General features: G+C 40.2%; 1 protein-coding gene across 3 annotated transcripts in view; it reads left to right on the top strand.

The window, feature by feature from the left end:
* The window catches only part of csmd2 (CUB and Sushi multiple domains 2), a 632,593-nt gene that overhangs the window by 433,656 nt on the left and 176,735 nt on the right, over positions 1-22,202 (top strand). For all 3 annotated transcript variants that reach the window (XM_062962418.1, XM_062962417.1, XM_062962419.1), the window contains 6 exons: positions 4,054-4,269; positions 6,641-6,829; positions 11,836-12,005; positions 15,620-15,776; positions 18,437-18,628; positions 21,767-21,893. In XM_062962418.1, the coding sequence (XP_062818488.1) occupies positions 4,054-4,269; positions 6,641-6,829; positions 11,836-12,005; positions 15,620-15,776; positions 18,437-18,628; positions 21,767-21,893 (1,051 nt within the window). The remainder of the gene's footprint in view (positions 1-4,053; positions 4,270-6,640; positions 6,830-11,835; positions 12,006-15,619; positions 15,777-18,436; positions 18,629-21,766; positions 21,894-22,202) is intronic.

Below are 22,202 nucleotides of genomic sequence, written 5' to 3'. Positions count from 1 at the left end.
GAAAACAGAGTGCTGAACTAGACAGGAATGGCTGAGCCTTTGGTTTGCCTCGTTGCTTGCTGAGAACTTGCCCAAAGTTGCAAATGTCTTCATTGATTTCTCAGACAGAAGTTGAATGGAGGGAAAACCTGTTGTCGAAGGCTTTCATGGCCGGAATCACAGGATTATTGTGGGGTTTTTTGGGCTGTATGGCCATGCTCCAGAAAATAATAATAATAATAATAATAATAATAATAATAATAATAATAATAATAATAATAATAGAAACTCCTCAAAGCACAGCAAACAAAAAATCAGTACAAGAAAACCACACTACAAACTAGCTGACAGCTGGCACAACAAAACATTGCATGGAAAGTTCCTTGACAAAATTGAAGGAAAAGCTGATAAGGAGAAGACCTGGTTATGGCTCATGAATGGGACCCTGAAGAAGGAGACAGAAGGCCTGATCCTTGCAGCCCAGGAGCAAGCCATCAGAACAAATGAAATTAAGGCCAAGATTGAAAAATCAGCTGATGACCCAAAATGCAGACTGTGCAAGGAAACTGACGAAACCATGGATCATATCCTCAGCTGCTGTAAGAAAATCGCACAGACAGACTACAAACAGAGGCACAACTCTGTGGCCCAAATGATTCATTGGAACTTATGCCTCAAGTACCACCTCCCAGCAGCAAAGAACTGGTGGGATCACAAACCTGAAAAAGTATTGGAAAATGAGCACGCAAAGATACTGTGGGAATTCCGAATCCAGACTGACAAAGTTCTGGAACACAACACACCAGACATCACAGTTGTGGAAAAGAACAAGGTTTGGATCATTGATGTTGCCATACCAGGTGTCAGCCGCATTGACAAAAAACAACAGGAAAAACTCAGCCGCTATCAGGACCTCAAGATTGAACTTCAAAGACTCTGGCAGAAACCATTACAGGTGGTCCCGGTGGTGATCGGCACACTGGGTGCCATGCCAAAAGATCTCAGCCGACATTTGGAAACAATAGACATTGACAAAATTACGATCTGCCAGCTGCAAAAGGCCACCCTGCTGGGATCTGCATGCATCATCCGAAAATACATCACACAGTCCTAGACACTTGGGAAGTGTTCGACTTGTGATTTTGTGATACGAAATCCAGCATATCTATCTTGTTTGCTGTGTCATAATAAAATAATGATAATAATAATGAAAAGAACAATGAACTTTAACATAGATATATATTACATATAAAGACTACTTCATAAAAGGAGGACTGAAATAAATAAACAGGGGGAAAAACGAAGGAAGAACCTCCAAAGCACAGATGGGACGTCAACTCACATTATTTTTATTTATTTTTTTCTCCCCTCTCTATTCCTTTTCTTTCCTAAGTTTTCTAGACTTCTCTTCTATCTCTCTATCTATCTACATGATGTTCTCCCACTTTTGCTGTATTTATATCACATAAATCAAATAAAAATATACCCCAAAATGATGATGATGACGACGATGATGATGATGATGCTTCTGGAGCATGGCCATGCAGCCTGAAAAACACACAACAACCTAAAAGCCAAACTGTTGGTGTGAAGACTGTGTTTTTATTAGAGCATAACAGACTTAATTCCAGTTTTGGAGTGCCAAATAATCATTTTAGATAAACAGAAATATTTCCAGGAAAGGACTTTGAATATGACATGATCCATCTTTGGGGCTTTGGTGGGCCGGGGTGATTTGGAAAATATATGGTGAGATATATTGGTGACATTGGTGCAAATAATTCCAGATTTTTGCATGATTATGATTTTTATTGAAAGGGAAATTAGAAGCTGTTTATTAATTCTTTGTGAACCATTCAAAACCTTCCTCTCCACAACTATAATGTGTTAGGTCCATTGCTATGTTTCAGAAATACAACAAAACCCTGTTTGCAAAGATGTGTGTTGCATATTTCCAATTCACATTGGACACTTTCAATATGCCTTGGACACTTCTAATGCACTTTGGATAGTCCCGTTGTGTCCCAGCGCTTTCCATCAGTTATCCTAAGCCCAAGACCATTTTTGGAAATACTGGAGTAAATAAGAAGTTTTGTGTTACTACTGTTCCCACATACAGAGAGACACTAAACATGCGTAATATGAGCTTAGCTCCGAGTTTTACTCCCATTTTGGCACTTTCAGTGATAACACGCTTCTGTTTGCCTTACAGCTATGAATCTCTGGGCTTCTTTTTTCCATTTGGCCAAAGGAACTTATCTATATAATGGACTAATGAGCTGTAAAATTACAATTTAAAAATAAATCTTTTTATTTTTGACATCTTAAAATGGCCCAAATAGAAAGAAAGAAATCCTGATATATTTGTAAGAGATTATAGATAACTCTGAACGCAGCGTGACCAATGTTTCTGCCCGGAACCGGCTTTACTACAAATGAAAAGCAAGAATCTGTTTTAGTCAGATGTTTAAGTCTTTCTCTTATTCGTTCCCTCTATTTAATGCCTTGCCTGGCTTTTATGTCAAGATTCATCATCCAGGGATCATGGGAAATGAAACTTGGAAGCCCTTTGCTTTCTCCGCCATATATATATATATATATCCAGAGCTTGGAAAAGATTGCTTTTTGGGATGACGTAGTTGATTCGGGTAGATGTCACCCAAAGTAATAATGATTCTTTCCGAACTCTAATTACACTCCGAATGATCTTGCCCCTCTATTGTCGGATTTGCACATCCCTTTATATCACTGAATGCCGTTTTGCTAAATGTGTGTGAACTGACTCTGCTGGAAGTCTGGCTGTTTAATATGAACGTCCTTTTCCCTTGCGCTTTGATCTGGGACGAGCTGGTACAACGTCGTCACAAAGAGACTGAACAAATCTGGAAGTTCCTGGCTCCGCTTTTGACTCTCCCTTAATCTCCCTAGGCGGTCTCCGAAAACCCACAACCTTTTGCTGAGCCTTACAAAAACATGGGGAATGATGCTTGGAGTCAGACAAAGGTGCCCGTGATGCAGTTAGGAGAGCATGGAACTCTCTGTTGTGATCTCTGAAGCTCCCAAACATCCATCAATGCCCTTGATCACCATTTCTTAACCAAAGGCACCATTTGGGAGTAATTATTACCCCCAAATTCATGTGGAAAATCCCTCAAATGTGTGAAAACAGGCCAAATTGACCTATTCCTTCCATCATTGCCTCCATATACAAGCAGTCCCCAAGTTCCTAAAAAGATAGGTGCTGTAGGTTTGTTCTTAAGTTGCATTTGTTTGTTAGCTGGAACAGGTACTTTTTTAAAATTGTACCTCCATATACCGTTACAGTTATTATTTGACTCTATTATTATTAGAAGGATACATAAGCACATTTACATTGAAAAAGATGAGAATAATGATTTGATCAGAGTTGGACAGTCTTATCTTAAATGTGAGCTTTATGTAAATATTCAAAAACATTTAACCTACTGATACCTCAATTAATGTAATTTTATTGGTATCTATTTTTATTTCTGAAATTTGCCACTCTCGGCTTATACTTGAGTCAATGTTTTCCCAGTTTTTTGTGGTAAAATTAGGTGCCTCAGCTTATATTCGGGTCGGCTTATACTCAAGTATATACAGTAATTGTTATGTGTGTCTGTAACTTTTATTGGCTTGCACATTTTTGCAGATATGTTAGCCATGAAAATGTGCTTTTGTGCTGCTTGTCCAATAAGTTTTTTGTTCATGAAATGAGATTTTTTTTTCTTTGCTTCCGACCTCCAAAGGCTTTGCCCAATCCCCGAGTTCCTCCCTATGACTGAAATAATGCACAAATCTACATGGCGTATGCAAAATCATTCTAGTTTCTTAGCGTGCCCACTTCTTTTTAACACACTCCATGACTTTGACTATCACCTTCTAAAAATGAAAAAGGTAATTGTCAAAGTCACGGGAGTGTTAAAAAGCTACAACTTACAGTAACTCCGACAATATCCCAAATGGGCCTCTCCTGTGCTTGGCTTCTTCTGAGCATCTTGCCAAGCCAATGCCTTTGATCTTATGCCTCTCTCCTGCCTTTGTGCCACCCCGCAGGTGTCTTCTTCACCTTCCACACCTTCCACCTGGAGAGCGGCCACGACTACCTGTTGATCACCGAGAACGGCAGCTTCAGCCAACCCCTGAAACAACTCACCGGTTCCCGCTTGCCGGCCCCGTTCAGCGCCGGCCTCTACGGGAACTTCTCTGCTCAAATCCGCTTCATTTCCGACTTCTCCATTTCGTACGAGGGCTTCAACATCACCTTTACAGGTAGGCATCGGAACCTCAAAGGTATCTTTCAATGTGAGCCGCTTGCCTGTCTCGAGCATGGGAATGAGACTGCCTTTGGGAGGAAAGGGTGCCAGATAGTTTAAGTCCTGCCAACACTCGCTTTCAGAAAATGCAGAACCGGGTCTTAAGGCTCGGATGCCGTGATACTGAGCCCTCTTTATCTCATCCAGAGTTCAGAGCCTGCTGTTCTCTGATAATGACTTCCAAGCTGCACTGAAATGTGTCTTTCTTGAAGGAACAGAGAGCAGCGGTAGGGATGATAGGCTTTTCCAGCCAACACAGCAGAAATCATTTCAAAAAGGGTTTTTTTTTGTCCAGAATGAATAGATTAGATACTGTTTCATGGGAAATCCAGGAAGAAATTGCCCAGCGTCTCTCACCATTGGCAATGCCAACTGAGGCTACTGGGAATTGCAATTCAACAAGATCTGGAGGGTTGTCTGATTCCTACCCTTTCTATATACAGGCAGTCCCTGATCACCCAACTTACAAATTACTACTACTACTACTACTACTACTACTACTACTAATAATAATAATAATAATAATCCTTTATTTATATAACGCTCCATCTCCTCGAGAAAACTCAGGGCAGTTTCCAGCATGTACAAAACAGTCAGTTGTCATAGTTAAGAACAGGGGGCAAAGAGCTACCCTCCCTTTCTGCTTCTTGCATCTGAAAACCATCATCAGAAACAACAACATCATTTCTTCCCCTGGGAACAACTCCCTGCTCTTTATTCCCCACAGCAGGAACACTCTGCCCCCGGATCCCATAATTCCCATCATCAGAGTCATCTTGAAATTCATCTTGAATCTGAATCCCATCATTATGCACATACAACCCAGAATCCTCATCAGAGTCACACAAGGGCAAAGGCTGAGTCACAACAGTGTGGTCAATTGCATTCCCATTGATTCTTAATCACTGCTATTCCTTGTGGGTGTATATACTGTATGTATATGTGTGTATTGGATATCTGTTTCAGCTCTGTCACCAGAACAATTGCTCCTTATTTTAATTCACTTGCCATGATCACAGTTTGGGATTATAAGTAGACTAGCTGTGCCCGGCCATGCGTTGCTGTGGCGAAGTATGGTGGTATATATTACAGTAGAATCTCACTTATCCAACATTCGCTTATCCAATGTTCTGGATTATCCAACGCAGTCTGGCTTTTAGTAGTAAATGTTTTTGTAGTCAGTGTTTTAAATTCATTGTGATATTTTGGTGGTAAATTTGTAAATACAGTAATTACTACACAGTATTACTGTCATGGAACTACTTGTTCTGTCAAATTTGTTGTATAACATGATGTTTTGGTGCTTAATTTGTATAATGATTACCTAATTTGATGTTTAAACGGCTTTTCCTGAAACCCTTCTTATTATCCAACTTATTCACTTATCCAACGTTCTGCCGGGGTGTTTATGTTGGATAAGTGAGACTGTACTGTATATTTATAATCAGAGCCGGCCCTAGGTATTTTTCAAGCGTAGGCGAACAGAATGTTGGCGCCCTCCCCCCAAACCAATCACCGAAAAATAAAAGCACTGGATAAGCGAAAATGTTGGATAATAAGGAGGGATTAAGGAAAAACCTATTAAACATCAAATTACATTAAGATTTTACAAATTAAGCACCAAAACATCATGTTTTACAACAAATCAACAGAAAAAGCAGTCTCGACTGCGCCCCATATGCTTTGCGCCCGAAGCGACCGCTTAATTCGCCACATTGTTGGACCGGCTCTGTTTATAATCTTATATTATCTGCTTAGAACTGGATTATATGAGGCCCCTTCTACACAGCTGGATAAAATGCACACTGAAGTGGATTATATGGCAGTGTGGAGTCAAGATAATGCAGTTCAAAGCAGATAATATAAGATTATAAATGGGTTATATAGCTGTGTGGAAGGGCCTTGAATCTACACTGCCATATAATCCAGTTAAAATAAGATAATCTGTATTTTATAGGCAGTGTGGAAGAGGCCTAAGTGAAGCCTAACTCTACCTGTCCCCTGGGCTGAGTGGGTTGCTAGGAGACCAAGTGGACGGAGCTTAGCCCTCTAACTGGCAGCAATTGGATAAAAACAATTATTCATCTCCCTCTAATTAGGACTTTATTTTTCTTTTCTTTTTTTTGTATGAACATAGAGGCATGGATGAGGGGTTGTGATGCCAAGTTTAGTGTTTCTGGGATGTGTAGTTTTGTTGTTTTGTCCTAGGCCGAAATTTCATTACCCTTTTATATATATATAGATTTCCATGGAAGTGGATAGAAACAGGTACGAGAGGAGGGATGGATGGTTTGGGGATGCCATGACTTCTTGGTTCTCTCTGTCAGAGTATGACCTAGAGCCTTGCGAAGAGCCTGAAGTGCCCACCTACAGCATCCGCAAGGGCCTCCAGTTTGGCGTGGGAGACGTCCTGACCTTCTCCTGTTTCCCCGGGTATCGTCTGGAAGGCGTCTCGCGCATCACCTGCCTGGGAGGGAGACGGCGTGTGTGGAGTTCGCCTCTGCCAAGGTGTGTTGGTAGGTGGTCACGTGCTTTAATTTTGCTTGGGCAATCTACCATATCATAATGTGACACTGGCCGTCTGTGGGGTTGTGAGTTTTACTCCCGCCGTCACCTCGGAAAGAGGCAAAGAAGAAGAGCAGCAACTTAGCGTCTGCTTCAGATGCAAACATGCCTCCCAAACAATGGCCGTTGAAATAAAGACCAAAGAAAAGTTCATCATTTAAGACAAATAACTAAATATAGCGATCCTGTTTGTGCTATATGCTTTATTTATTTATAGTATTTATATTCCGCCCTTCTCACCCCGAAGGGGACTCAGAGCGGATCACAATGTACACATACATGGCAAACATTCAATGCCATATGAACATAGAGACAGAGACAAAGACAGACACAGAGGCAATTTATATCTTCTCCAGCTTCCAGCTTTCTGATGGTATCCTTGATTCCGGCCACAGGGGGAGCAGCTGCTTCATTATCTACTGTGACGCCGAGTCCTTGGATACTTCCTCATTCCAAACGCTGCTGGATTATTTTTTTATGGTGTCGTAAATTAGTTAAATTAGCCTCCCTGAATAAGTGGTACCTAAATTTCCTACTTGATGGATGCAACTATCTTTCGGATTGCTTAGGTCAACAATGAGCTGTGCTATTTTTTTATTTTAATGGTTGGGTGCTCACTTCAACACGGGCTGCCCTCGAACTCATGACCTCTTGATCATAGTGATTTATTGCAGCTAGCTACTAACCAGCCTGCGCCACAGCCTGGCCCCAAGTTACTTGGGTAACTGCGCCACAAGTTATGTAACTTGTGGTTACACCTGCATATGTTTCATTTAGGGCAGCCATTCCTTGAGCTTTGTCTAACCCAGTGATGGCCAACCTATGACACACGTGTCAGTACTGACATGCCTAGCCATTTTTGCTGACATATATATATAAATAATATTATATCATTCTCTTATTATTCTATTATTATTGTAGTATATTATCATATTATTAGTATTATATTATTCATTATTCATGACTACATTGAAACTAGAATAGAGAGAAATCAGTGTGGAAACTTTGTGAAGCTTAAACTGCAAGAGGTACCATAGATTGTTGTACATGGAAATAATGGTAGTAAATAGTTTTTGATTTATTAAATACAGTTATATATTACAATTATACATTTTTGTTATTTAAACTATACATATTGCAAAATTATGGGTATTTTTCTCGAAGTGACACACCACCCAAGTCATGCTAGGTTTTTTGGTGAATTTTGACACACCCAAGCGTAAAAGCTTGCCCATCATTGGTCTAACCTCTCCACCAACAGTTGCTACATCCCTTTGTTTTTCTTCCTCTCTCTTTTTGGATAACTTCAGTATGGATATGAAAAGTCCCAGCAGCTTGGTTGCCACAATCACTCAACTGGGATGCAAGCCAACCAACAATTCCATGGATTGGTCCCATGTTTGTCCAGACTTTGGGCATGGCCTGAAGATGTTTGAACTAGTAGCCTATCATTGAAAGGGAGCACTTCCATCTCTTAAGGGTTGGATTGTGTTGGTGGTCTCGAAGAGTGTCAGGCCACTGTATCAATTAATGAATAATGAGTCAATACTACGCTACATCTGATTAATTAAATATGAGTCTGCTCTTGTTGGGAATATCAATTGGATCCAGGCCTAGGGATATAAATCATTTCCACTGTTTTGCCTTGCTGGATGAGATGAGACTTTGGGGGACTTCGGGATGAAAATTTAATTTGGGCCAAAACTGTTTTTGCAAATGCTTCTTTTTTTGTGTGTGTGTGATGAAAACATTGGCTGGTATTCAGTACTGCAGCGAAGAACGTGTAGCCTCAAGTTGTAGATTTGTCATGGCTCGGTATTTGCTCATCCTATGTAGCCAAAGCCCACCTTAATAGCCAGCAGCCCCCGGCTGATTGTAACAGCCATTCCATTGGGAAAAGTCGGTGCTGGTAATTGAGGTAATTGATAATTGGCCAGAATCACAGGATTGCTGTGAGTTTTCCAAGCTGTATGGCCATGTTCCAGAAGCATTCTCTCCTGATGTTTCTCCCACATCATAATTATTCCCATCAGAATTACATCTATACTCCTCGACCTTTTGTACTGGTCGCTCTTTTCTTGATTACTTGATATTAATTCAGGGCTCCTCCCTACCCAATGTGACCTTGAATGAATCTATTGCACTTTATTTAAAAATCTGTAATTTATAATGTGCACCTTGCTTATCCACTATTGTAACCTCATTGTTTTAATTCGATGTTTTAATACCGTGTTGTGGTTTGTTTGTTTTTTTGGTTTGTTTTTTTTTTCAGTTGCTGTGTACATATTATTATTGATTTTGTTCTCTGATGTTTCATATTTTATTTTATATTGTTTTGTATCTGATTTTGCTGTAAGCCGCCCTGAGTCCCCTTCGGGGGAGATGGAGGCGGGATATAAATAAACTTATTATTATTATTATTATTATTATTATTATTATTATTATTATTATTATTATTATCTATGACAGGCATTCTCAGAGGTACCTCACAACCTCAAGTTGTAGATTTGTCATGGCTATGTGCACCCTATATATTTTATTTTTCTCATGCACTTTTATTCATCTACTCCAATTTTAGTGAGTTGTGACAGTTACCTACTCATGCTTAGATGGATTCTCCGATGTCTCGTTGATGATTGATTAAGATTGTCTTATGCTTTATGGTTTGATCATTGTAAACTGTTTTAACTATAGTTGATTGTTTTGTTTTAACTATGATGTTATAGGTTTAAAAATGTTTTGCGATGTTTGATGGTTGGGCTTGTCCCTATGTGAGCCGCTCCGAGTCCCCTTTGGGGAGATGGAGGCGGCATATAAAAATAAAGTTATTATTATTATTATTATTATTATTATTATTATTATTATTATTATTATTTTATGACACAGCAAACAAGATAGATATGCTGGATTTCGTATCACAAAATCACAAGTCAAACACTTCCCAAGTGTCTAGGACATTATTATTATTATTATTATTATTATTATTATTATTATTATTTTATGACACAGCAAACAAGATAGATATGCTGGATTTCGTATCACAAAACCACAAGTCGAACACTTCCCAAGTGTCTAGGACTGTGTGATGTATTTTCAGATGATGAGCGCAGATCCCAGCAGGGTGGCCTTTTGCAGTTTGCAGATCGTAATTTTGTCAATGTCTATTGTTTCCAAATGCCAGCTGAGATCTTTTGGCATGGCACCCAGTGTACCCATCACCACCGGGACCACCTGCACTGGTTTCTGCCAGAGTCTTTGAAGTTCAATCTTGAGGTCCTGATAGCGGCTGAGATTATTATTATTATTATTATTATTATTATTATTATTATTAACTCTGAGGATGCCTGCCATAGATGTGGGCAAAACGTCAGGAGAAAATGCTTCTGGAACATGGCCATACAGCCCGGAAAACTCACTTGGCAAACGAGCAACCTCTTTCCCTTGATCTGGAAGTTGGTTCTTAAGATGAATTGAGGTGGAATTAGTTGGTAATATCAACTAAGTAGCCAATCCAGCATTCCAGCAATTGTATTTTGGGCAAAATACATTTTTAAGGTGAAACACCCAAAAAAAGAGAGAGAGAGAAGAATGCTAGTCTTTGTGTTGTTGAAGACTTTCATGGCCGGGAGCACAGGGTTGTTGTATGTTTTCCGGGCTGTATGGCCATGTTCCAGAAGCATTCTCTCCTGACATTTCACCCACATCTATAGCAGGCATCCTCAGAGGTTGTGAGCTTTGGAGAAACTTGCAAGGAAGGTTTATATATCTGTGGAAGTTCCTGGGTGGGGAGAAGAACTCTTGTCTATTGGAGGCCAGTGGACAACTTCAACAGAAAGGAGGAAACCATGAAAATGAACAAAATCTGGCTACCAGTATTAAAAAAAACTCCAAAATCAGAACAGTAAATAAGGAGCAGCACTCTGAAAACAGAAGAATTCCAGACAGGAATCAATCAGTGGCAGCTAATGACTCTTATTCATTTATTTTATTTACAGCATTTATATTCCGCCCTTCTCACTCAGGGCGGATCACATTACACATATAGGCAAACATTCAATGCCTTTTAACATAGAACAAAGACAAACAAACATAGGCTCCGAGCGGCCTCGAACTCATGACCTCCTGGTCAGAGTGATTCATTGCAGTGATTGATTGTAGCTGCTCTCCAGCCTGTGCCACAGCCCGAGCTGAACAAAAGATTCCCCCAGGCCAGGATGTGAAGCGTGGAAGGCCATTTAATGCTAACAAAGATGATTAATTACAACATTCACCAAGAGTTGTTCCCCCCATCCAGGAACTTCCACAGATCTATAAACCTTCCTAGCTTAGGATTGTTGTATGTCTTTCGGGCTGTGTGGCCATGTTCCAGAAGCATTCTCTCCTGACGTTTCGCCCACATCTATGGCAGGCATCCTCAGAGGTTGTGAGGTATGGATAAACTAAGTAAGGAAATACCTCACAACCTCTGAGGATGCCTGCCATAGATGTGGGCGAAACGTCAGGAGAGAATGCTTCTGGAACATGGCCACACAGCCCGAAAGACATACAACAACCCTGTGATCCCGGCCATGAAAGCCTTCAACAACACATCTTCCTAGCTTAGTTTCTCCATACCTCACAACCTCTGAGGATGCCTGCTGTAGATGTAGGCGAAACGTCAGGAGAGAATGCTTCTGGAACTTGGCCATACAGCCCGGAAAACATAGAGCAACCCAATGTTAGTCTTGTTAGTCCTTTCTCTTTCTACATTCCCAATGCAAGCCATTTAAGCAGAGAGAGAGATGATCAACTGAAATCGACATCTGTTTCTTAAAAAAATTCAGCGGCATGAATGCGATTTCCTGCTTCTTGGCAGGGGGTTGGACTGGATGACCCATGAGGTCTCTTCCAGCTCTACTATTCTATGATTCTATGTCCTGTGAATGTTAAAATTCAATCGCTTTGCCTCTCTCTGTAGCTGAATGTGGCTCTTCCGTCACCGGGACGCAAGGAGTCCTCCTGTCGCCAAACTATCCACTCAACTACAACAACAACCACGAATGTATCTACTCCATCCAGACGCAGCCGGGAAAAGGAATCCAGCTCAAAGCCAGGGCTTTCAACCTGGAGGCCGGGGATGTCCTCAAGGTAATGACTCATAATAATAATAATAATAATAATAATAATAATAATAATAATAATAATAATAACTTTATTTTTATACCCTGCCCCATCTCCCCGGAGGGACTCGGAGCGGCTTACATGGGGACAAAGCCCGACATCTCTATATATATAAAAGAGTGATGGAATCCTGGCGACCGCCAAAACAACAAAACTAAACACCCCACAACCTCGAAAACTGACAACACAACCCATCATCCACGCCCCTAGGTTGATACAACAAAAAGAAAAGAAAAATAAAGTCCTAATTAGAGGGAGAAAAATAATTGTTTTTATCCAATTGCTGCCACTTAGAAGACTAAGCTTGGTCTCCTAGCAACCCACTCACCCAGGGGACAGGCAGAGTTAGGCCTCACTTAGGCCTCTTCTACACTGCCTATAAAATACAGATTATCGACATATCTATATATATATAAAAGAGTGATGGAATCCTGGCGACCGCCAAAACAACAAAATTAAACACCCCACAACCTCGAAAACTGACAACACAACCCATCATCCACGCCTCTAGGTTGATACAACAAAAAGAAAAGAAAAATAAAGTCCTAATTAGAGGGAGAAAAATAATTGTTTTTATCCAATTGCTGCCACTTAGAAGGCTAAGCTTGGTCTCCTAGCAACCCACTCATCCAGGGGACAGGCAGAGTTAGGCCTCACTTAGGCCTCTTCCACACTGCCTATAAAATACAGATTATCAGATTTTAACTAGATTAGATGGCAGTGTAGACTCAAGGCCCTTCCACACAGCTATATAACCCATTTATAATCTTACTAGCTGTGCCCGGCCACGCGTTGCTGTGGTGTTGTCTGGTGGTGTTGGTGAGAACTTGTTGAGGTAGTGGTGGTATTGAATGTCTGTTGTATGGTTGTCCTTATGTTTAGTATGCATTTGGTTGTTTGTGTACTGTGAAAGTGGTGAGGGTAGAGGGGGTCTATGTCCCTGTGTAGTATTGTATAGTATTTATACGTTGTCCATGTGTTGTGAATGCTTGGATTGTGTCCTGCTGCATAGTAGAAAGGGTTGGGCTGGTTGGCCCTTAGGGGTTTCTCCAAACTCTTGTGCCTGTCCCCTGGGCTGAGTGGGTTACTAGGAGACCAAGTGGGTGGAACTTAGCTTTGTAACTGGCAGCAATTGGATAAAAACAATTATTCCTCTAATTAGGACTTTATTTTTCTTTTCTTTTTGTTGTATCAACCTAGAGCCGTGGATGATGGGTTGTTTTGTCCGCTGCCCTGATGCCATCACTCTTTTATATATATAGATATTATCTGCTTTAACTGGATTATCTGGACTCCACACCTTTACCCTTTACCTTAACTACCACCAATTCCTCAATACTTTATTTCCATACCACCATACTTCACCACAGCAACGCGTGGCCGGGCACAGCTAGTACAATAAAACAGTGAAGCGAATATTTCAACAATAAAACATCAACATCAATAAAGCCATAATAAAAAAAACAACATACAGCATAAAATATTAAAAACAGAAGACTAAAACACGGATCTGGGCCAAGGTGCAGCATATTTCAACATGGGAGAGGTAGTTTCTTAGTCTAAGTAGTCAATAAAGTGCATAGTAATAATGGCAGAGTATCCTATTGTTAAATGGGCAGATAGTTCGAACCTGCAATAATTAATCATCGATGAATGAATCATCCGCCCATGGTAGCAACCGAGAGGCTTATGGTGAGGCTAGAGTAAACAGCATGGCTGGAAATCAGCTCCCTTCCAAATTGCTTAATCCCAAACAGAATTTGCAGGCTTGCCAAGCAGAAAAAGCACCATCACGGAGCAGATCATCAGTTGTAAATAGAGCCTGGCAGTCTGGCTTGCTTCAAACTAGATGTGGGAGAAATGCTCTCAAAAGATCGCTGTCTAGAGGTGTTGTTGTTGTTTTAATTCAAAGCCGGTGGGAACGTGGACGGAACAGGCACCGGAGAGAATGTGGATGGAAACACCCACCTCTTAAAAAGATAACATTGTGAGCGATTGGTCTGAAATTTTGGCTGAGATTCTGCTCACGGCTGGCGAAGCGTAAAGCTCCCACCGACAGTGCCATCCAGCAGCCATTCTCCGCATGGACACAATGGTGGGATTGTGCTCACACACCATTGCTCTGTAGGTGAATGGCAAAACCATGACGTAAAAAAACACTGCATAACATCTAGACTCTACAACTGGGAGTTGTATTGGCACAGCAAACCCAAGCCCTAGTGTTTTGTAGGAAATGAGCAATGGAACAAAGCAATCCTAGCTGTTAGCTATAATGGGGTAGGATTAGGCGAAAGGCTCGTGTGGCAGGAAAAATGTTCTCTTGCCAACAGAATTGTATTCTGCCATCTGATCTCAGATATACCATCCAAGATATTGCAGGATATGTGTGACCCGAATATAAGCCAAGGCACCTAATTTTACCCCAAAAAACTGGGAAAACATTGACTCCAGTATACGCTGAGATACCAATAAAATTACTGTATATACTCGAGTATCAGCCAACCCGAATATAAGCCAAGGCACCTAATTTTACCCCAAAAAAACTGGGAAAACATTGACTCCAGTATACGCTGAGATACCAATAAAATTACCATATATACTCGAGTATAAGCCGACCCGAATATAAGCCGAGGCACCTAATTTTACCACCAAAAAAAATGGGAAAACATTGACTCCAGTATACGCTGAGATACCAATAAAATTACTGTATATACTCGAGTATCAGCCAACCCGAATATAAGCCAAGGCACCTAATTTTACCCCAAAAAAACTGGGAAAACATTGACTCCAGTATACGCTGAGATACCAATAAAATTACTGTATATACTCGAGTATCAGCCAACCCGAATATAAGCCAAGGCACCTAATTTTACCCCCAAAAAACTGGGAAAACATTGACTCCAGTATACGCTGAGATACCAATAAAATTACTGTATATACTCGAGTATCAGCCAACCCGAATATAAGCCAAGGCACCTAATTTTACCCCCAAAAAACTGGGAAAACATTGACTCCAGTATACGCTGAGATACCAATAAAATTACTGTATATACTCGAGTATAAGCCGACCCGAATATAAGCCGAGGCACCTAATTTTACCACAAAAAACTGGGAAAACATTGACTCAATTATAAGCTAAGAGTGGTGCCTTGGCTTATATTCGGGTCGGCTTATACTCGAGTAATGGTAATTTTATTGGTATCTCAGCTTATACTGGAGTCCATGTTTTCCCAGTTTTTTGTGGTAAAATTAGGTGCCTCGGCTTATATTCGGGTTGGCTTATACTCGAGTATATACAGTAATATACCATATATATTTGAGTATAAGCCGACCTGAATATAAGCCCACCAGGACCCTCACCCAAGTATAAGCCGAGGAGGGTTTTTTTTCAGTCCTAAAAAAGGGCTGAAAACCTAAGCTTATACTCGAGTATATATAGTATATAAGCAAGGAAGGCAGGAAAAGAGTTTATATCACCTCGAGATGAACTATTTTGCGGGGTGGGGAGATCAAGGCCAGCAGTGGGTAAGTCTGGATGGAAAAGTGTCCCTTTCATTTGCAGTGCCTCCTCTCTCTTCCAGATTTACGATGGCAACAATAACTCAGCCCGTCTCCTGGGCTCCTTCAGCCGAAGAGAGATGCTGGGCATCAGCGTCAACAGCACCTCCAGCACCATGTGGCTTGACTTCATCACGGATGGAAACAACACCAGCCAAGGCTTTGAACTGCAGTTTTCTAGTAAGTCCAGACCGTAGGCAGAAGAACAGGAGGCTTCCTTTCAACTGTTGCTCAAAGCAGTGACTCTTAGTGCCGTACAGAAATAACAATGGGGCAGAAACTTATGTTTATTGTGTGCCTTCAAAACACCTTCGATTCATGGTGATCCCAAGATGGATCTATCATGTTTTTCCTTGACAAAATCCACTCTGAGGAGAGGTTACCTTTGCCTTCCCACGAGGTTGAAAGAATATGACTTGCCCAAGACCAGGGGTCCCCAAACTTTTTAAACAGGGGGCCAGTTCACAATCCTTCGGACCATTGGAGGGCCAGACTATAGTTGGTCACCGAGCAATAAATAATAATAATAATAATAATAATAATAATAATAATAATAATAATAATAATAATAATAAAGAGAGTTGGAAGAGACCCTTTGGGCCATTGAGTCCAATCCCCTTCTGCCTTTGTGCACCGAAAGCACAAGCAAAGCACCCCTGATGGATTGCCACCCAGCCTCAATGTTAATAATAATAATAATAATAATAATAATAATAATAATAATAATAATAATAATAAAAAGAGGGTTGGGCCATTGAGTCCAATCCCCTTCTGCCTTTGTGCACCGAAAGCACAAGCAAAGCACCCCTGATGGATTGCCACCCAGCCTCAATGTTAATAATAATAATAATAATAATAATAATAATAATAATAATAATAATAATAAAGAGGGTTGGAAGAGACCCTTGGGCCATTTTGTCCAACCCCCTTCTGCCACTGCGGACCAAACGCACAAGCAAAGCACCCCTGACAGATGGCCACCCAGCCTTAATGTTAATAATAATAATAATGAAATAATGATAATTCGTTCTGTGCAATAATGCTTGGCACTTATGAGACACATATGAAAGCCTTGGACTTTCCATCAACCATAGCTGGAGTCCCAAGTCAACGTGAAGACAAAGGCTGGGCTCAAATTTCCCAACTACATTAGAGTCTCACTTATCCAACGTTCTGGATTATCCAACACATTTCTGTAGTCAATGTTTTCAATATATCATGATATTTTGGTGCTAAATTCATAAATACAGTAATTACTACATAGCATTACTGCTTATTGAAATACTTTTTCTGTCAAATTTGTTGTTAAACGTGATGTTTTGGTGCTTAATTTGTAAAATCATAACCTAATTTAATGTGCAATAGGCTTTTCCTTAATCCCTCCTTATTATCCAACATATTCACTTATCCAACGGTCTGCCGGCCCATTTATGTTGGATAAATGAGACTCTACTGTACCTTATATACTTGAAGATAAGCCGAGTTTTTCACCCCCTTTTTTTGAGCTGAAAAGATCTCCCTCGGCTTATAATGGGGTCAAGGCTAAGGCTGGGCAACAGAACCTGGAGGCATTGCTTGCAATAGATGATATTTTCCTCTCTTATCCTCCTTTATCAGTGTGTTTTCCAAAGCCTCCCTCGCTCTTAACCAAGGGAGTGTTTTGAAAAGGGAAAGACGCCCTTGCAAGTCAGGAAAAAGAAAAATATCCATTAATCTTATAAAAGCATTTCCCCTGAAATATTTGTTAATCCCTCCTACAGATATATAGGCATTAACCCTCTGCATGCATTTGCAATCCCTATATACTTATATATCTGTATCTATTTATATACATTAATTTATATATGAATTTTCTCCTCATATGTTTGCAGGCCTTGCAAATTCTATATACATATAGATCCATGTACCTGGATATCTCTATTCATATACAGTAGAGTCTCACTTATCCAACACTCGCTTATCCAACGTTCTGGATTATCCAACGCATTTTGTAGTCAATGTTTTCAATACATCATGATATTTTGGTGCTAAATTTGTAAATACAGTAATTACTACATAGCATTACTATGTATTGAAATACCTTTTCTGTTAAATTGGTTGTATAACATGATGTTGTGGTGCTTAATTTGTAAAACCATAAACTAATTTGATGTTTAATGGGCTTTTTCTTAATCTCTCCTTATTATCCAACATATTTGTTTATCCAACGTTCTGCCGGCCCGTTTATGTTGGATAAGTGAGACTCTACTGTACATATAGATTCATGTACCTGGATATCTGTATTCATATACAATAGAGTCTCACTTATCCAACACTCGCTTATCCAAAGTTCTGGATTATCCAACACATTTTTGTAGTCAATGTTTTCAATATATCGTGATATTTTGATGCTAAATTCATAAATACAGTAATTACTACATAGCATTACTGCGTATTGAACTACCTTTTCTGCCAAATTTGTTGTCTAACATGATGTTTTGGTGCTTCATTTGTAAAATCATAACCTAATTTGATGTTTAATAGGCTTTTCCTTAATCCCTCCTTATTATCCAACATATTTGTTTATCCAACGTTCTGCCCGCCCGTTTATGTTGGATAAGTGAGACTCTACTGTATGTACATTATTTAACCTATTGATGCCTTGATTAATGTAATTTTATTGCTATCTATTTTTATTTTGAAATTTACCAGTAGCTGCTTCATTTCCCGCCCTCGGCTTATACTCGGGTCAATAAGTTATCCCAGTTTTTTGTAATAAAATGAGGTGCCTCGGCTTATATTTGGGTCGGCTTATACTTTAGTATATAGGGTAACTTGTTGCTCTTTTCTTCTGCTTTGAGGTTTCGAGTTGATCAAGTGCGAAGACCCTGGCGTCCCTGAGTTTGGCTACAAAGTCCACGATGAGGGACACTTTGCGGGAAGCTCCGTTTCCTTTAACTGTGACCCTGGTTATACGCTGAGAGGAAGCCGAGTCCTCGCCTGCTTAACCGGGGAGCGTCGGGCCTGGGATCAACCTCTGCCCATCTGCGTAGGTATGACTCCCCTCTTTTGTGCAAATGCCCCGTAGCTTCAGGAAGGTCTGCCATTGCCGTCACTATACCCAGGGACATTCAGTGCTTTGCAATTGAACAGGTGGATGATTTCCTTCTGAATTTCAGTTCGAGCATCAAAGGGCTTATTCACAGGTGCATAACCCTTGGCTAAAATTAATTCTACAAAGTTCAAAATAAATCTAAAGGTAAAGGTTTCCCCTGACGTTAAGTCCAGTCGTCACCGACTCTGTTGTTTGGTGCTCATCTCCATTTCTAAGCCAAAGAGCCGGCGTTGTCCATAGACACCTCCAAGGTCATGTGGCTAGAATGATTGCATGGAGCGCTGCTATCTTCCTGCCAGAGCAGTACCTATTGATCTACTCACATTGGCATGTTTTCGAACTGCTAGGTTGGCAGGAGCTGGAGCTAACAGCGGGCGCTCATTCCGCTCCCGGGATTTGAACCTGGGACCTTTTGGTCAGCAAGTTCAGCAGCTCAGCGCTTTAACACACTGTGCCATCAGGGGCCGCAAAACAAATCTAGAATAAATTTATTGTCCCTCTGGTATCAAAGTTGCCCTCTGCTAGAAATGCGGCCTTTGCCCAAGGGACATGGTTTTCCGTAATGCCTCACTTGGTTTCAATGACAAAACGATTCAGCAGAAAACCTTGCCAGAGCTTCCAAAAGTGGCTCATTCAGACTACAACGCCCAGAATCCTTCAATCAGCATCCAGGAGTTCAGCTCCTGGAGCAATTCCATCAGCGTAGCCTCCAAAAAATCCTGCAAATCTCTTGGCAAGACAGGCGGACAAATTTCAGCATGCTGGAAGAAGAAAAGACCACCAGCACTCAAGGGATGTTCCTATGCCATCAACTCCATTGAACTGGCCATGTTGTCCAAATGTCCGATCACCATCTTCCAAAGCAGTTGCTATACTCCCAACTCAAGAATGGGAAACGTAATGTTGGTAGACAAAAAAAGAGATTTAAAGATGGGCTTAAAGCTAACCTCAAAAACTGTGGCATAGACACTGAGAACTGGAATACCTTGGCCATTAAGTGGTCTAACTGGAGGTCAGCTGTGCCCAGCAGTGCTGTGGAATTCAAAGAGGCACAAATGGTGGGCAAAAGGGAGAAATGTGCCAAGCAGAAAACGCATCAAGCCAACCCTGACCGGGACCGCCTTCCATCTGGAAACCGATGTCTTCACTGCGGAAGAACATGCGGGTCAAGAATAGGTCTCCACAGCCATTTACACATCCACCGCCAAGACACTACACTTGGAGGACCATCATTCTCGAGCTATGAGGGATCGCCTAAGTAAGTAAAAGTCAATCAGCATGTTCCTTGGCATGTCAGTGTCTTACCAAGGAGATGGATTTTTGCAACAACCCAAAAACTACATTCCTAGGAAATGAACACAAGCTCTTGAAATGAGGAATTGATCTACAGCCGGGCTCTTCCAGGAGATTTACTTACTCGCGCTCCGTGCATTCTTGTTTTAAAAGCCAGCCGTAGTGTTTTTAATTGCTGTTGTTTCCATTTCAGGTTCCACGCCACCCCTTTTCCAATAACCTTCAGGTTAACTAAGTGATCAATGGAAACAAGGCTGTTTGTCTCTTTTAGTATACTGCAAGGCAACAAATCAAGCTCTCCATTTCGGGCAATATCTTGTTTTAACAGCTTGGCTACCTTTCTCTGTGCAGAGCATTTACTCTATGCGTTCAGAATTCTACCTTGAGGAAGGACGAGAAATGATTATTGTGTGTATTTTCGTGGTTTTATTTGTCACTCATTTTACTTACTTACTTAATTTTTATCCCACCTTTGTTCCAACGTTGGCTAACATCAAGCATGACACAATACAAATTACTGTATATACTCGAGTATAAGCCTAGTTTTCAGCCCTTTTTTAGACTGAAAAAGCTTCCCCCGGCTTATACTCGGGTGAGGGTCCTGGTTGGCTTATATTTGGGTCAGCTTATACTCGAGAATACATGGTACATTTATTATTTTTCTCTATTCTTATTGGTATCATTACATTTATTATTTTTCTCTATTATTGTTGCTACTATTACATTTATTTTACTCTATTTTATTATTATTATTAATACATTTATTATTTCACTGATCTTATTATTACATCTATTACTTTATTTAGTACTAAATGTATTATTTTCCTTTATTATTATTATTATTAATACATTTATTATTTTACTCTATTTATTACTATATGTATTATTTCCTTTATTATTATTATTATTATTATTATTATTACATGTATAATAATAATAATAATAATAATAATAATAATAATAATAATAATAAACTTTATTTATACCCCGCCACCATCTCCCCAACGGGGACTCGTATTATTTTACTCTATTATTATTAAAAGGATACATAAGAAGATGAGAATAATGATTTGATCAGAGTTGGACAGTCTTATCTTAAATTTGAGCTTGATTTAAATATTCAAAAACATTTAACCTACGGATGCCTCAATTAATGTAATTTTATGGGTATCTATTTTTATTTCTGAAATTTACCACTCTCGGCTTATACTGGAGTCAATGTTTCCCCAGTTTTTTTGTGGTAAAATTAGGTGTCGCGGCTTATATTCAGGTCGGCTTATACTCGAGTATATACGGCACTTAATTTTTATCCCACCTTTGTTCCAACGTTGGCTAACATCAGGCGTGACACAATACAAATTAAAAACAAAACAAATGCATATGAGTATTAATCAATAATTCATTATTTGTGTCAAGAGATGGCTGATAAATGGTCAAAGGTCTGGAAATCATTAATATTTCTGAAGAGCAGCTCAAGAACCTAGATATCTTCAGCCTAGACTAGAGAAGGTTGAGAGTGGATGTGACAACCAATGTTTAAATATCTAAAAAGAGATCATGTTGAGAAGGGAACCAATTTATTTTCTGCAGCTCCAGAGACTAAGCATAGGGCAATAGATTCAAATCAGAACATTAAACATTATTTAAAATATCCTGGTGGTATGTGCTTTGGAGGTTTTTAAACAGACCGGATGGTCATCTATGAGGTTGAACGGTTGGACCTTGGGGTCTCTTCGAACTTTTTATGATCCCAGTTGTTGAGTGCTGATGTTTCTTCTTCCAGCTGAATGTGGAGGCAGTATCAAAGGCGAAACCTCAGGAAGGATCCTGTCTCCTGGGTATCCCACACCCTATGACCACAACCTCAATTGTGTCTGGACAGTAGAAGCAGAGCCAGGTTGCACCATTGGGTAAGTTTGCTGGTTTTTTACATCCCAGCCCATAGCACGAGATCACTGAATGCCATATATGTCAAGCAGCTTGAAACAATTGCGTGATTTAAACCAGCCTAAAAGCATATTAAACAATTTAACAAACAGCTCAATGTGTTGTCAAAGGCTTTCATGGCCGGGATCACAGGGTTGTTGTATGTCTTTCGTGCTGTGTGGCCATGTTCCAGAAGTATTCTCTCCTGATGTTTCACCCACATCTATGGCAGGCATCCTCAGAGGTTGTGAGGTATGGATAAACTAAGGCAAGGAAAGGAAAGAATATATATC

Source organism: Anolis carolinensis, unplaced genomic scaffold (assembly GCF_035594765.1).
Source record: "Anolis carolinensis isolate JA03-04 unplaced genomic scaffold, rAnoCar3.1.pri scaffold_10, whole genome shotgun sequence".
NCBI lineage: Eukaryota > Metazoa > Chordata > Lepidosauria > Squamata > Dactyloidae > Anolis > Anolis carolinensis.
This window is presented reverse-complemented; position numbering and strand designations above follow the sequence as displayed.